Raw genomic sequence first — 16,611 nt, 5'->3', positions numbered from 1 at the left:
GACGAGGATCGATCCCAGACCGACCGCGCATCGAGCGAACGCTGTACCACTGGCCTACGTCCCGCCCCTATAACCTTTTCAGAGATAATAAATAAATACGTTGCACAAATACAACAGACTTGTCGATAACATCAGCCTAACATGACGTTAGAGTAAAGTAAGTGTTCGACAAAACTGGATGCGCCCAATTCCGTTGGTCCAAAAGATTTTTTTTTTATTTTTTTTCTACTAGAAAATTAAATTATTTAGTTGTTATTCTATGGTCATATAGATGGATGTATAATGTTTACATTTCAAAGCAAAGGTTAATAAATAGTTTGGCGGGAAGCAATAATTATATATGCAGCTTTGACATTTGATTTCTTCATACGAAATATATTTGGTTTGCTGGTGTGGTATTTTTAAATATTATTTTGTTGTTGTTGTTTAAAGGCCTAAGAAAACAGTAACATTCAAACCTAAATATTTTTCTTAAGATTACACGTATTTTACATGTTTATCTAAAGTTTGTCCTACGTTTGGTGTTATTGTAGCATGTTTATGACAGATCCTTTTTGATGAAGGGGCGGAATTTAGCTCCGTCTGTTGAGTGTTCGCTTGAGGTGCTTGCGTCGCAGGATCGAACCACCTTGGTGGATCCATTCAACTGATTGTTTTTTCTCGTTCCAACCAGTGCACCACGACTGGTATATCAAAGGCCGTAGTATGTGCTATCCTGTCGTTGGGATGGTGCTATAAAAGATCCCTTGCTGCGTTAGAAAAAAATGTAGCGGGTTTCCTCTTATGGAATTAGTCAGAATTACCATATGTTTGACATCCAATAGCCGATGATTAATTAATCAATGTGCTCTAGATGTGTCGTTAAACAAAACAAACCTTTTTTTGATGATTAAAATTACATATTAAAGATATTTTCCTATTTAGAATATTAATATCTGTATAAACAAGGTGTTTATTGTCGCCCTAATGTTTGTAGTAAACCAAACCGGATTTTACATCTTAATAATTTTGTAAATTATATTACGAAAACCCCCAAAACAATCTTGATACGACCGCATTCACATTGGAAAACACTTACTTACAAACACGAGAGATGTAATTAGTTTGTAATAGTTGTCACCAAAAAGGCTCTGTTAGTCAAAAACATCTTACAATGGCTGTAAACTCGTGACAATCCCTTTAAATAAACGTTTTACTCCAGAACCTGTAAGTGATCTAGGGCTAAATTAAAAACTGCATGAGCATCTATAAATACTTTTTCTACATTAGATAACTATATCCGGGACTTAAATGTATTCAAAATGACCGCCATATTTCATATCATTTCGTGTATTTTGTAGTTTTTAGATCCTACACTCCATGTAATATATCAATATATGGGTTTTCTGGTCAGAGAACACGAAAATGACACTTTCAGACATCACTAAAAATATTACATTTTCTACAGGTTAGCGTGTAATTTCATTATTTTTTATTAACAGCTTAAGTGAAAAAAAATTTTCACGAATATCAAACAAAACAAAAACTGTTTCATGGGTGCCAAGCTTATAAGTAGAACGCAATATAGGGCAAACCTGAAAAAAAGGTCTTCAGTTGACTAAAAGAACAGTGCAGGTGAAATTGTAACTTTAAATATTGCTTTGATTGGACTTTTTAGACGTTTACCCCAAGACAGAAAGAACAATAGAAAAACAATTTATGGTTGACTGAAACATTGCAGAATATGGCAGAAAGGTTTGAGGGATAGTTCAAGATCGTAGTCTGAGAAATGTTATAAAACGCAAATTCAAGAACTGACCACTAACTCATAATATATCAACAAAGAGAGATGATGATGCTAGGATGCCTTCAATAACTGACATGGAAGATATAATGCAACAGTACACCATACGTTATTGTACATTTCGTTCCTTTATCTGGCATATGAAGAAAATATGTCAGTGGCGGATCCAAAAAATCAATTTAGGGGGGCACCAATGACTTGAGGCGGAATGCCAAGGGAACTTTGGGGGAGGTTTGGAGGGGGATTGTAAAAAATAAATTTAAAAATTAATATATAATAAAACTATAACTGTCTCAAAATGTAGGAGGGGGTCGGGCCCATGCCCCCCCCCCCCCCCCCCCCCCCCCCAAATCCGACTCTGTATGTGAACAAAGAAAGAAATTATCATAGAAGAAGAAGCAGCAAGGAATGGACAAAATAATGAGTGAAATTAATTCCACCACAGAGGTACAATTTCAAGATTTACAATCAGTGAGTATATAATATTATGTCAGCGTTGGAGGGTTTAGCTAGCGTCAAAGTCAGGGTGAAGGATGGTCATCGAGGCAGTACGGTAGGCCTACACCAGATTCACTTGACATTTGTCAACTCAACTGATCAGGTTAAGTAAATCATGTTGCCCCATTGGCAGAATTCGTTTACTTCCTCTCTTTGTCTAATTTTATGTTGTTTCTTCCCTACCAATATTTTTATTTTTCGTTTGTGTATTTTCTTCCTACGCAACACCTCAGGTACGATAGGTATACATATTGCATTGTATTATTAAAAGATGGTTTTTTAAATCTCATTTTGAAACTTCATGTCAAATTATACCTACATGTACTCCATTTTCAGATTCTAACTTTCTAGTAATTCTGTTTTGAGTTTTGCATGCATTAATAATAAGTCATTGATATTTTAAAATATTTCTCGGACTCTGGCTTTGAACTCTTCTCATACTTTTTTATTTTCTGAAATGCTCTTTCTGTCTTGGGGTAAAACATGTTTATTATCCAATCAAATACAAATTTCCTTAGCCTCAATTTCACTTACACTTCCTTTTCTAGTTGCTAAAAGCCTTTTTTCTTCTGGTCCAATTCATACAGAGAGCATTCTGTCGATTAGGTAGCCATCAGGATTTGGTTGACAGTCCTTCGGGTCGGCAGAAACGTTTTGTTGTTGTTGTTGTTTGTGTAGTAGTAGACACATGTCACGGGGATACTATAATACCCGTAACTGAATGAAACACGATTATCCAAATATCTCTCCTAACTGTATATCTATTAGATCTCTCTGTAACGGGCGGTTATACCCTAGTGTGGCTCGTCTAGGTATGATCAGAGATACGATCTTATATAAAGTATATGTAATATAGCAGGTTTAGTTCACTAGAAAACACAACAAAAACACAATACACTTTGGAATCTGTATTAACCTACGCTGACAAATGTACTGCCGCAGTAGTTAATTAACAACAACAAATAATAACAACCCAGAACTGATCACTTAATTAGTTAATCTCTAGGTGTCTAGTTTACACAATATTCTAATCACTTCACCGTGACACAACACCCACACGTGTGATAACCGAGAAACGCTTCATGGGGAACTTAATTAATAAAGGAATTACAACTCTATTCCTAACTGGTTAATGTTTAATTAACCCTTACTACTCGTTCAGTAACGTGTAATAATTGAGAAACGCTGCCAGGGGAACTTAATTAATAAAGGAATTACAACTCTATTCCTAACTGGTTAATTTTTAATTAACCCTTAACTACTCATTCAGTAACCTTGTAACACAGAATTAATACTGGTACCTATCACAATAAAGACAATAACCTACAGTTTACCTAGGTCCTCTAGGATGACTGGCTAAGCTTTAATAATTACCTAGAACAGTGAGCCTACAGTATACTGCGTCAGATGACCGGCAGCACCGTCTAAATAATATTGGTATAATACAGTATTAAAATATTTAAAGTCACATCAATCACATCAAGGTTATACAACAGAGCAGAAATGATATTTACCAAGTCCAAACGGACGAACGTTCCCTGGAAGCCTTCCAATATGTTTCTCCCCGATATCTCTAAACCCTAGCTATTTATAATAAAACCCAAATATTGCCTGGGGGTACAACGCGGTTCTCCCCCTATAAAGTGATATTTCCACAGCGACCACGCCGGTATTACGTAACTACTGGCCACATGGCCTCCACACCTGGACTAAGTGCATAATGGGATGCACGGTCGCGCGAAGGTATTACGTAACAAGGTGGCCATCTGGGCTAAGTGCATATTGGAACTGCACACGGCCCTCTAACACAATTAATATCGCCACAGGCGAAAACAAAATTAAGAGCATGTTCCGTCACAACACAATATCATGGTTTATAGGAATCTGACATCCTTTTTCAAGGGGAGGGACGTAGCTCAGTAGTACAGCGCTCGCTTGATGCGCGGTCGGTCTGGGATCGACCCCCGTTGGTGCAGTCAGTGCACCACCACTGGTATATCAAATACTGGCATGTGCTATTCTGTGCATAAAAAAGTTTTTTGCTACTAATGGAAAAATGTAGCCGGTTTCCTTTCTGAGACTATATATCAGAATTACCAATCTGGTGTCGTTAACCAAAACAAACTTTAACTTCTCAGTGAGCGGTCGTTCTCGTTGATAACGCACTAATAGGTTTTAAGCCGTCACCGTCGTGCCGTTTGCGTCTCAAGTTAGTGTGGGTGGGTGGGTGAGGACGTGCCCAGTGGTAAAGTGCTCGCTCGATGCCTGGTCGATCTGGGATCGATCCTCGTCTGTGGGTCCATTGGGCTATTTCTCGTTCCAGCCAGTGCACCACGACTGGTATATCAAAGGCCGTGGTATGTGTTATCCTGTCTGTGGGATGGTGCATATAAAATATCCCTAGCTGCTAATCAAAAAGAGTGGCCCATAAAGTGGCGATAGCGGGTTTCCTCTCTCAATATCTGTGTGTTCCTTAACCATATTTCCGACGCCATATAACCGTAAATAAAATGTGTTGAGTGGCTTTCCCTAGACACCATCAACAGTCAATTGTCACGACGGAGATGGCCAACTCGACGGTTGCGTTGTAACTAACTGGTCGGCAATCCACCGCGATCATGAGAAAGTCACTAGCTCTCACATAAGCTTTCGCTAGTGCCCTATATATTATAGTAATACAGTTGATAATTTTCACTAGCCCAGCCCAAACATTCACTAGTCGAGACCGAGGGGTAGTGGATTTATTGATCCCTGTATTTACATTGGGTATCTATGCATACATGTATGCACACACACACACACACGCACACGCACACACGTACACTCTCTCTCTCGCTCTCTCTCTCTCTCCCCCACCCCCCCCCCCCCCCCCCCCCCCATCACATGTATGCCATATAAGACCACAAGGAATAACAATATGACAAAAATTCGATTCTAACCTTTTTGAAAAAAGTTGGGTTTTTTAAAAATCTTTAGTCAAACTAATATTGTAACTGATATATACCTGGTATTATCCACTTGTTATTACGATTATTTTGAGAATCTTCTTCATTTTCATTTTCTTTACAAATATGTTATATCACATATAATGCCGGGGAAAAAACCCTAATCATTTTTCATTTTGTTTTTTTACCTTTTTAATTTGTCGTTAATTTACTCCAAGATGTTTGTTCTTTTTTCTAATTACTAATTTAAGCAGCAGTTCCCAATTAGTTTCGTATTTATTTCCAATTATGGTTCAAGCACGGTATCCTAGCCATATCACTCAACTGTCTGTGAAAAACTAATGTTAATTTATTATTATTAATGAAGCCAGCTAGTATCACAGAGGCTACGATTTTTTTGTTAGCATCAAGGAGTCATTTATATATCAGTCTGAGCACTCGTGATTAAGTGACTATTTTTCCTTTCCGACCGCGCATCAAGCGAACGCTTTACCACTGGGCTACGTCCCGCCCCACAGAATAGAAACTGTATAGTGTTCTGCAATAAGATTGCTTACTGGTTACGCAAATATAAATCACATAACCGAACAACACAGGTTACCTTGGAAAATACCCCGCGAATCGACTTTCAGTTACCTAAACCTTTCAAATATGGTTCCCGGCTTACTGCTTTATCGGTGTGAGTAGCCGGCAACGGGTTTCCTCTCTTTCTCTTTATCGACAAAATATCGAAATAACCACAATGTTTAGACACTAAATATTCGTAGATGTCGTATAGTAAAACATGCAACTCTTTTTCTGTTAGCGAAGTGTATATATTATCATATACGTATTAAATATATTTTCTTTGTTTAGAATACCAGTGTCTAGAATACCAAACAAGGTGTTTGTCATCATCCTGAGGCGTAGCCAGAGAGGACAAAAGGCCGAGGTAAATTCAGACCTGTAAAATAAATAGTGTCATAAGAAAAATAAACTAACTCTGGGGAAGTTCCAGACGAGGCAAGTGTCTGCCTTATGCTGGCTACGCCATTGTCATCCTAATGTTTGTTGTAGCCCAAACCAGATTTTATCTCCAAAACATTTCGTATGTTCAAAAAACAACTTGAATCATATTACGAAGTAAAATGAAAAGTGACTGCAGTAAACATTAGCACACGACACATTGAATATAGAGACACTGGTACTGTAAACAGGAAAATGTGTTTAATATGTAAATCTAGTCATAAAAAGGCACTGCTAGTCGGAAACATTTTACAATGGCTTCAATGGCTTCAAACTCGGGACAGTGCCTTTAACAATGGAGATGTGCGATATAGGGATGTGTCCTGTCGATAGCTTTAGATTGATCTTTTTGTATCTCGATACAAGTTCGTTACAAAAGACCGATCGATTCATTGATAATAACAATAAAAGTCTTTCATAACGTTATATTATTATTACTATGCATCAATAATACGACAGACTGGGAAAGTAATTTTAAATGTTTGGTTTTCTATCCCATCTACGAGAAAAAAACATTCACAAAACATCGATTAACACACTGACAGCAGCAACAAAATCTTTCTGATCTTTATATTATTGTTACTATTATTATTATTAAAAACAAAACAAAAAAACCCAAGAAATATTATCCGGGGACTCTGTAGTCAAATTTATGAATGCAGAAAACACATTTAACAGTACTGTGGGATGGTGCATATAAAAGATCCCTCCCTTGTCCTACGTAGCGGGTTTCTTCTCTAAGACTATATGTCAAAATGATCAAATGTTTGACATCCAACAGCCGATGATTAATAAATCAATGTAATCTAGTGGTGTCGTTAAACAAAACAAAAGTTGTTGCGACAAGTCACGATGGCATGCTTTCATGAATGAATCACCCCTGCGCGTGCTGTAACCTGGCCTCAGACCACAATTAATTACGCTATATGTTTCTATATAGCCTTAGTGGCTATATCATTTTTATTAATATCAGCAGGCCCGTGGATTTTTGTATGTACCTTTGCCTGCCTGGGGGACACATACCCTGAAAAGGACAAGCCCTGTTGTCTAGCTCTTTCTCCCAGCATATTGGTTTAAACAAACACACCCTCTAAACCAGGCCGGAGTACACCCATTTTACACAAAAAGCACTACTTTTGCATGGGCCGGAATTACCACAAACAAGTCTTCAATGTCAACAAGTTACACATGTTTGCAAACTACGTGCTCTCCCCTGTCACTTCAGTCAAATAGTTGCTACTTCATAGCTGTCTGCCATGAAATAATCACAAACAGCAGACTACTTGCGCGGTCAAATGGGAAGATAACTGTAATCTGAGGCCACCTCACCGTGATGCAGGGGTGTAACATTCTCTTTGAGAATGGCCAATACAGCAAAAATCCCTTGTTTTCTTCGAGATACAATTGAAATTTTGAGTAAAAGTCAGTATCTATCTGTGATATTTGTATTTTTGCACAGTTCTTTACACTGTTTTTATTTAAATCTTGAATTTTTATATTGATGTTGATCATCACTTTATTTGTTTGCATTACCACAATTTGACACCCAATAGCCGATGTATTTTTCGTGCTAGGGTGTCGTTAAACATTCATTCATGCATTCATTCATTCATGAATCACTATGAAGGTGATATAACTTGCCCCAAGTTCAGCTAGCCGTTTTTCACTATATAAATTTGCAAACTATTTTTGACTGGTTCCCTAAGTAGTCATTTGGTTTACTCGGTATTACTGTGTAGCGTAATGTATATCAGTCTAGTGAACATTAGTGACAAGCGGTTCACTGAACGCACCCCTGGTTTTTGCAAAAAAGTTATCGTATCACATCCAACTGCGCGTCTGGTGACTAAAGGTAACGCCACATGATATGAGAGCTTCGAACGAGAAGACACAAATTACGATTTCAGTAGTTGTCAATCTAATTAAAATTAGCTCCACTGGTTAATTACTATTACCTGTGGATCTAACAGCAAACCCTACTTGCAAAATCATGCCAGGATTTGAAAAGAATTTGAAAACATTCTGCCGAATAACGTTATAAAAAGCGAAGTGTGATTGGTCGATATTTAAATTATTATTTATAGACGAAATGTCACCTGGACATGAGGAGTCCACGCAATGCCGTTAGATCTACTGGTAGACCAATAGAGCTATATTTAATCACATTGATTAGTTGCTATATTCTCCTATAATTTTACAATGCTGTACCATATGTTGAATATTAGGGGAGGGCGGAATGTAAGCCAACTGTAGAGCCGTCACCTACTGTGCAGTCGGTCTGGAATCGATCCCCGTCGATGAGCACATTTCTCTTTCCAGTCAGGGCTCCACAACTGGCATAACCATGATTCTATTCTGTCTGTGGAATGGTGCATATAAAACATCCCTTGTTTTTAAAAATTATTTTGTTTATCCCACTTCCCACTTTCCTTTCTCTCCTTTGAATTCCATCTTATTTCTTCCTGATCTGCCAGCTCCTCCTATCTTTCAACTTCTTTCGCTGTCCACCTCCACATCCCAGTCCTTGTCTCTCCAACCGCGACATGTGCTTGTCTCTATCCGTGCCACACAGGTGCCATATCCCATCAGCTTTTAGCTTTGTCTGACCACTTAGGAGTGTTTAATAGTTACTCCTGGCATTAACAGTCACTTGTAACCACCTACTATGCTCTACTACTACTGGTGGTCGTTTGTTAATGCTGTGGGTCAGATCAGGTTTATTAGCGGCAGACGACGAGGATGCCAGGTGGGTGCAGGGAAGTACACAGAGACTGCACCCGTGAAGGACGTTGAGACAAGTAGGCGATGGTGTGGACAGCTCAGAAGACAGAGTCGAAACCGATTGAAATTGTGGGAGAAATTGATTTTTTTTTTTTTTTTATAATGAGAATGATAAGCCGAGGGTGATAGATGGGAAACATGAATGAAAGTGTAAGCCAGCTTTGACGGGATTTGAACCACTGTCGTCAGCTTGATTGTCCAGCAGCTTATCCACTAGACCACTGAGCTCACTTAAAGCAATCCTTGTTGCTAAAGTAAAAATCATTTATTGATTTATTAATCATCGGTTATTGGACGTCAAACATTTGGTACTTGTGACATATAGTCTCAGAGAGGAAACCCGCTTAATTTTTCCATCAGTAGCAAGAGATAATTTATATGCACCATCCCACAGACAGCATAGCACATACCTAGTGATTTCCCTAGAAATTTGGCAAGGCATGGTAGACCAAACACTTTTGGGGCATTTTCACCATTTTCGGAGCACTTGTTTTTCATTAAAAATACACAAAAATTAATTGAAATAAACATTAATGTAATTTATGTGCTTGCTTTAATAAATGATTGGCAAAAGATATAAAAGGCATATTTTATTAATTAATAATACCTTTTTGGGTGTTTTATAAAGGCAATTTTAGAATTAATTAGTTAAACTCAGGGCAGCATGGTGCTGATTAAGGCAAGATGGTGCCAGACTATTGAGGCATGGTGCTGCACCATGCTAAAACAAGCTAGGGAAAACACTAATACCACGACCTTTCTTATATATACTACTCAAAAGAATTTAAGGGTCAGACGATATTTTCGACATTATTTTCTGAATGTCAATTATATTAGCTAGACCATAATGTCACGCATGGTATTGTTCCATTTTGACGAAAGTGGGTCTAAGCAACCCATAAATGAATTAAAATCCACTGTCATTGACACTGTCGACTAGTTCCAATGGCGAAAACATGCTTACATTTGCACGTAAATTAGGGCGAAAGCGAAAGGTCTGCTAAGTGCCCATAACTTGCTTTTTCACAAAGCGCTTCATTTGCACGCTTTGCACGTGTATTCCATGTTCCCATTGCTGAATTTCCGTATAATTGGAGCTTGCGTTCGTGTACGGTGCACACTCCAAATTCGACAATGGTACGATTTCAACTGACTATCGAAGATCGAGGAAGGGCTATTGCTTGGCTTCAGGATGGCAATACGCAAAGAAATGTTGCTCTGAGACTTGGTGTCAGTCAGAGTGTCGTTGGCCGACGGTGGCAACGGTACCAAGCAACGAATTCTGTTCGAAATCGTCCACGTTCGGGAAGACCCCGAAGCACTACAAATAGAGAGGACCGCTACATCACCAATATGGCTCTACGTCAACGCACAACCACTGCACGCCGATTACGTGACAATCTGCGGACTGCGACTGGAACTCGAGTGTCTGATCAAACCATACGCAATCGTCTGAGAGCCAATAATCTACGCTGCCGTCGCCAGGCTGTTCGACCACCACTCCTACCACGTCACAGAACGGCCAGACGTCACTGGTGCACGCTTCACCTGCGGTGGCAACGTGTTCAGTGGGGTCGAGTGATGTTCACTGATGAGTCCAGGTTTAGTCTCCAGTTCAACGACGGTCGGGTTCGTGTCTACAGACGTCCTGGGGAGCGCTTCGCTGACGTTAACGTTAGACAACGTAACCGGTTCGGTGGTGGCAGCGTCATGGTGTGGGGCGGCATCTCTATCCACCACAGGACCCCCATCTATGTGGTGGATGGCAATCTGAATGGAATCCGCTATCTGAATGAGATTATCCGACCGTTGGTTCTCCCAGGCCTTCAGCAGATTGGCGGCGGGGCAGTTCTGCAGGATGACAATGCCAGACCCCACCGCGCCATGGTGGTAACGGACTTTCTCAGACAACAAGGTATCGCCAGGATGGATTGGCCAGCATATTCGCCTGACTTGGCCCCAATAGGGAACGCCTGGGACGAATTAGGTAGGAGAGTTCGGGATAACCATGCCCCTCCGGCCAACCTTCATGATCTGGGTCAACTTCTTATGGCAGAGTGGCAGGCCATTCCCCAAGAGTTCTTCAGACGTCTGATCAACAGCATGAGGCAACGATGTGTCGAGTGTATTCGCGCCAGGGTGGATTCACACACTATTAAACGAATGTTCTAATGTGTAAAATCCATGTTTGACAACCTTCAACTTTGACAGCATGTCATGTGACTTTCTTGTATACAGTGACGTTTATTTGTGGGTTTTTGTAAATATGGAACAATAAATAAAAAATTTGGTGTAGTTTACATCATCAATCTAATACACTCTGAAACTTATTTCGTTATAAATTTTTGACCCTTAAATTCTTTTGAGTAGTAATATTGGTCGTGAACGAGAAATAGCCCAGTTGGTCCATCGATGAGGATCGATCTTAGACCTACCATGCATCAAGCGAGCGCTTTTACCAGTGGGCTACGTCCCTCCCCCGTCACTAAAGAGTAGGCCATGGAGTGGGGGTTTTAAATTATATCTTTGGTATATTTTATATTCAAACATATTTTATTGTTTTTTTTAAAAAAGAACAAATGGATTAGGCACAAGTTATACAATTTATTAGGCCTTCTCTATATATCTTTGGTCCTTAACTATATGCCCGATGCCATATACTGTAATCGTAATTAAAAACGTGTGCGTCGTCAAATGAAACGTTTGTTTTTTCCGTTGAATGTGTAGTGAACTGAAGCCGTGGTATGTACTATCCTGTCTGTGGGGTGATACATATAAAAGATCCCTTGCTGCTAATCGAAAAGAGTAGCCCATGAAGTGGCGACAGCGGGTTTCCTCTCTCAATATCTGTGTGGTCCTTAACCATATATCTGACGCCATATAACCGTAAATAAAATGTGTTGAGTGCGTCGTTAAATAAAATATTTCTTTTTTTCTTTGAACAGAAGCATGCTTAAAGGAACTTTCCTAAGTTTTCAGCCCTTAGAAAGACTTCCGTTTGCGCCTCCCCACTCCACCCTTCGAACAAAATAAGCACACATCCTTTTTCCTGTTGTTGTTGATTTTTAAAACACAATTTTAGCATCCTTTAAATATAAAGCATTATACGAATAAATCTGTTTGAGAGATCGTTTGGCCGAATTATATATTTCATATTTCAAAGAAATAATAAATTTGTACATATGAAATTATTTTAGACCACAATCGACATTACGATACAGCAAAACATTACGATGTCCAGAAAAGCATTGATTATAGATATATTCATATTCTAAGCAAGAAAATGTTATAATTTTAAGAATGTAAAAATATATTATTCGCTCAAAACCTTTTAAAATGGTTACAAACTTTAGATTGTAGTCTTGTCAATGTCGGCTATAAATTAGTTTGTGGATAATAAACACATTATCACATTTGCGTCTGTGTCACACGGTATTTATGCAACTCGTGTGGAATGTTCACTCTCGCTAGGGGAATAAAAACAATTCCCAAACTCTTTTCATAAATTTCGTATGGCCGCTCGTGCAATAATCTATTTCTGGGTGAAAAATAAAACCGAACGAGACGTAGAGAACTTTGAAATCCAGTAGTCTGGTAGCAATGATTCTGTTATGATCTTTTAAGTTCCATTTCAGTCCCGTTTTGGTGTTTCGTTGGACCCCACAACCAGAGACATACAAAGTTCGTTTTGTAGGATCCTAGGGAGCCAGGCTCCTTGAGTCCCCTCCTATAACTGCGACTGAAACCAGACCATACGTTGCAGGACCTGCAGAGTGCATTTGAAAGTGTGTGTGGGAGTGGGTAGACAATGTCAATTCAACGGTCTGGGGGATGGAAATATATGTATTTGCGGGTTCGAACCTATTGGGTGAGGGTTCCATGCATGTTATGCCCCCCCCCCCCCCCTTTCGCGGCCCATGCACTGAGGAGACACGTTCGAGACAAAGGTACTAATCTTCTCAGTGAGCAGGGGCGGGACATAGCCCAGTGGTAAAGCGCTCGCTTGATGCGCGGTCTGTCTGGGATCGATCCCCCCCCCCGGTGGGCCCATTGGTCTATTTCTCGTTCCAGCCAGTGCACCATGACTAGACTATCAAAGACTGGTATATGCTATTCTGTCTGTGGAATGGTGCATAAAAAGGTCTCTTGCTACTAATGGAAAAGTGTAGCCGGTTTCCTCTCGGAGACTATATATCAGAATTACAAAATGTTTGACATCCAATAGCCGATGATTGATAAATCAATGTGTTCTAGTGGTGTCATTAAACAAAACAGACTTTAACTTCTTAGTGAGCGGTCGTTCTCTTTGATAACGCACTAATAGGTTTTAAGCCGTCGTGCCGTTTGCGTCTCAAACTAGTGGGGGCACGGGACGTAGCCCAGTTGTAGTCTGAAATCGGTCTGGAATCGATCCCCGTCTGTGGGCCCATTGGGCTATTTCTCGTTCCAGCCAGTGCACCACGACTGGCATATCAAAGGCCGTGGTATGTACTACCCTGTCTGTAGGATGGTGCATATAAAAGATCTCTTGCTGCTGATCGAAAATAGCCCATGAAGTGGCGACAGCGGGTTTCCCCTCTTAATATCTGTGTGGTCCTTAACCATATGTCTGACGCTATATAACCGTAAATAAAATGAGTTGAGTGCGTCCTTAAATAAAACATTTATTTCTTTCCATATAACCGTAAATAAAATGTGTTGAATGCGTCGTTAAATAAAACATTTCTTTCTTTTTCAAGTTCGTGGTAGCAAAATATCAAATAACATCCGGCTAGGTCTAATTGGAAGTCACTTTTAATAGCACAGTAAATAATACCAATCCTACCATTGGTGATAAATGTAACAGTATTGATTGTACCCCCCCCCCCCCCCCCCCCCCCCCCCCCCCCCCCCCCCCCCAAACAAACAAAACAAAAATAAAAACAAACAAAACTTAAGTAATTGGGAGGTGTATACCCCATCACTCTGCCCAGAATCTGCACCTAATTTGTACACTAACAGAAGCCCAAACACTGAACAATTATTATGATGATTGTTGAATTCTATTCCATTCCAATCCAACCTGGATAAAAATAATCCGAATAGTTCTTAGAGAACGCATTTCTTAATGCCGAATCTTCCCGAACTGGATGCTTATAATATAGAGTTATACCTCCTGACAGAAACCCAGACCACCAACCAAACGTGCCAACGGTCAAGATTGTGTGATTACATTGGACGAGCATGCTCATATCTACTTCCGGTGAATTACCATGGACAAACACGACATTTGGATGTTTAATGTTAGCCTGTGTCCATGTCATATTGTCGGAGCACACCATAAATTGAACATTTATAAATTTCTTAGTAAAATACGCCATAGCTTTGTCTATGTATTGTTTAGGAGCGACCTGATAGCCAAAATCTCTAAACCGTTTTTCGTTAACAATGTCACTGCGCCTAACATGAATGCCAACGAATGTAATGTTTTTCGCAGTGCCATCGACAGAAGTTTGTGTTTTAAAGAAATCGGCTGAGGCTTTTCTGATGATTTGTTCAGCTTTATTGGATATTGGCGTTTTAAACGTGAACTGTTTCTTCACTTGCGGCACAACGTTCTCGAAGTATTTCCAAGACTGGAGGTAAAGTCCGACAGCGATGTTTTCACCTGGGGGAAGATGAAAAAGCCGCTCGTCAAACGAGCAAGCTTTAGCCGCATTCTCATGCTTTACCTTTGCTACCTTGATAATGCATTCATCTATTTTAATGGCTTCAAGATCAAAACAATTATTCAGTGACCTTTTCCTTTCAACCAACATGGTTCTGTTGAGTCGAATGGCTATGCCGTAAGCAGACGCGTACTGAAACATGTGATTTCCAAGACCTCCTGGGATATTTTCATATACGAATTTTTTCTCTCGTTGAAACGTGGCCAAAAATGGATCAGAGCACGAAATTGTGGTCGTTGTGGGTGTTGTAGTCGTAACACGTTGTACAGTCAAATTGGTTGTAGTTAATGATTTGCTGCTACTCTGCAATAGAAGTGTAGAGAGTTTTCTTTCGTCTAGTCTGTTACTAGATGTTGTCATTGAAATCATCGTCTTTGATGTTGATGATGATGTTGATGATGATGATGATGATGAAGAAGATAATGAAGATGATGATGAAGATGATGATAATAATGGCATGTGGCTAGTGCCAATTACTTTCGAAACATTCCCCGTAATCTCATTGCCGGCTTTGTTGGTTTTCCAGTTGAAAATATTCCGTTCATTTTGCTTGTATTTCATCGACAACCAGGCAGTGTAATATTGTGAATCAAGTGTCAGATAGTTGAAATGAAGGAAAACCACAACTGTGACGAAGATGCCTGAAAAAAAAAAGAGAGAATATTTTCATAGAATTTATTTTTATTTATTCTTTTCAAAATAAATTCTGGGCCATATTTGAGTAAGCGGCGAGTGGGAAAAGTTTGTTTTGTTTAAAAACACCACTAGAGCACATTGATTAATTAATCATCGGTTATTGGATGTCAAACATTTGGTAATTCTGACTCGTAGTCATCATAGGAAACCCGCTTCATTTTTTCTAATGCAGCAAGGGATCTTTATATGCACTTTTCCACAGACAGGGTAGCATATACCACGGTATTTGATATACCAGTCGTGGTGCACTGGATGGAACGAGGAATAACCCAATGGGCCCACCGACGGGGCGGCGAGTGGGATGCAATTACGAAAATTATGAAGTATTGTCTTTTTAGTTTTAAATATCTATATTTATATTAAAGGCATATTGTCACAGACCACTGACTTATTAAATGGCCTAACAAAGTATTACCTGAACAAAAATATATTTGATTTCCCCCTAAATGTACTTTATTCAAACATCTACGTAACCACCATACTTCACTTATTAATGATAATTTGTGAAAATAATTTAATTATGGCAATGGTCCATAATTCAAAAACTAAAATTGCCAAGAGGATTGATCTGGTTTTCACTCCATCATGGTTTAATTAAAGTGATGCGATAGCTAGATTTGGTTTTCAAAACTTAATGTAATTTTCATTTATTATCCATTTTTAGAGAAATAAGGTCCTTAAATCCGTGACAGTATGCCTTTAAATGAGAAGATCCCGCCATATTGTGTATTGATGCTTTTTCTTAATGCTCCCATCCCCGCAATCGTTATTTTAAGTACTCATCTGAGGTTAAATGAAACGTGGTCACCAAAATTATTCACTTTGTACACCGGATATATTTAACACCAGAGCTTTCACAATTTTCAAAATGTATGTATAACTGTATAATAGATACCATCATACCAGATGTGACTCAACATTTAGACATAAAATACCTTGTAACTGCCTAATGGTCCTGAAATTGTGATGGCAAATAAATCTGTGTAGTCTTGATTCGACATTTATATCCAGCCATATCGAAGACTTTAAAGTTATGTGTCATTTTGGAGTAGTACATTGTGATCCAACTGTGTCTTTATTAAATAATATCTCCTGAATGAAGAAGAAGTGTGTTTTGTTTAACGACATCACTAGAGCACATTGATTAATTAAGCATCGGCTATTGGGTGTCAAACATTTGGTAATTATGACTCGT

The 16,611-nt window shown here is 39.2% G+C and overlaps 1 protein-coding gene across 3 annotated transcripts in view; it reads right to left on the bottom strand.

Moving 5' to 3' along the window:
• Window positions 1-13,663: 13,663 nt before the first annotated feature.
• The window catches only part of LOC121383128 (galactoside alpha-(1,2)-fucosyltransferase 2-like), a 58,123-nt gene continuing 55,175 nt past the window's right edge, over window positions 13,664-16,611 (bottom strand). For all 3 annotated transcript variants that reach the window (XM_041512932.1, XM_041512931.1, XM_041512933.1), the window contains one exon: window positions 13,664-15,361. In XM_041512932.1, the coding sequence (XP_041368866.1) occupies window positions 14,055-15,361 (1,307 nt within the window). In that variant the 3' untranslated portion in view covers window positions 13,664-14,054. The remainder of the gene's footprint in view (window positions 15,362-16,611) is intronic.

The sequence above is a fragment of the Gigantopelta aegis genome, chromosome 10, assembly GCF_016097555.1.
Source record: "Gigantopelta aegis isolate Gae_Host chromosome 10, Gae_host_genome, whole genome shotgun sequence".
In the NCBI taxonomy this organism is placed as follows: domain Eukaryota; kingdom Metazoa; phylum Mollusca; class Gastropoda; order Neomphalida; family Peltospiridae; genus Gigantopelta; species Gigantopelta aegis.
Note: the sequence above shows the minus strand (reverse complement) of the source record. Positions and strands in the feature narration are given on the sequence as shown.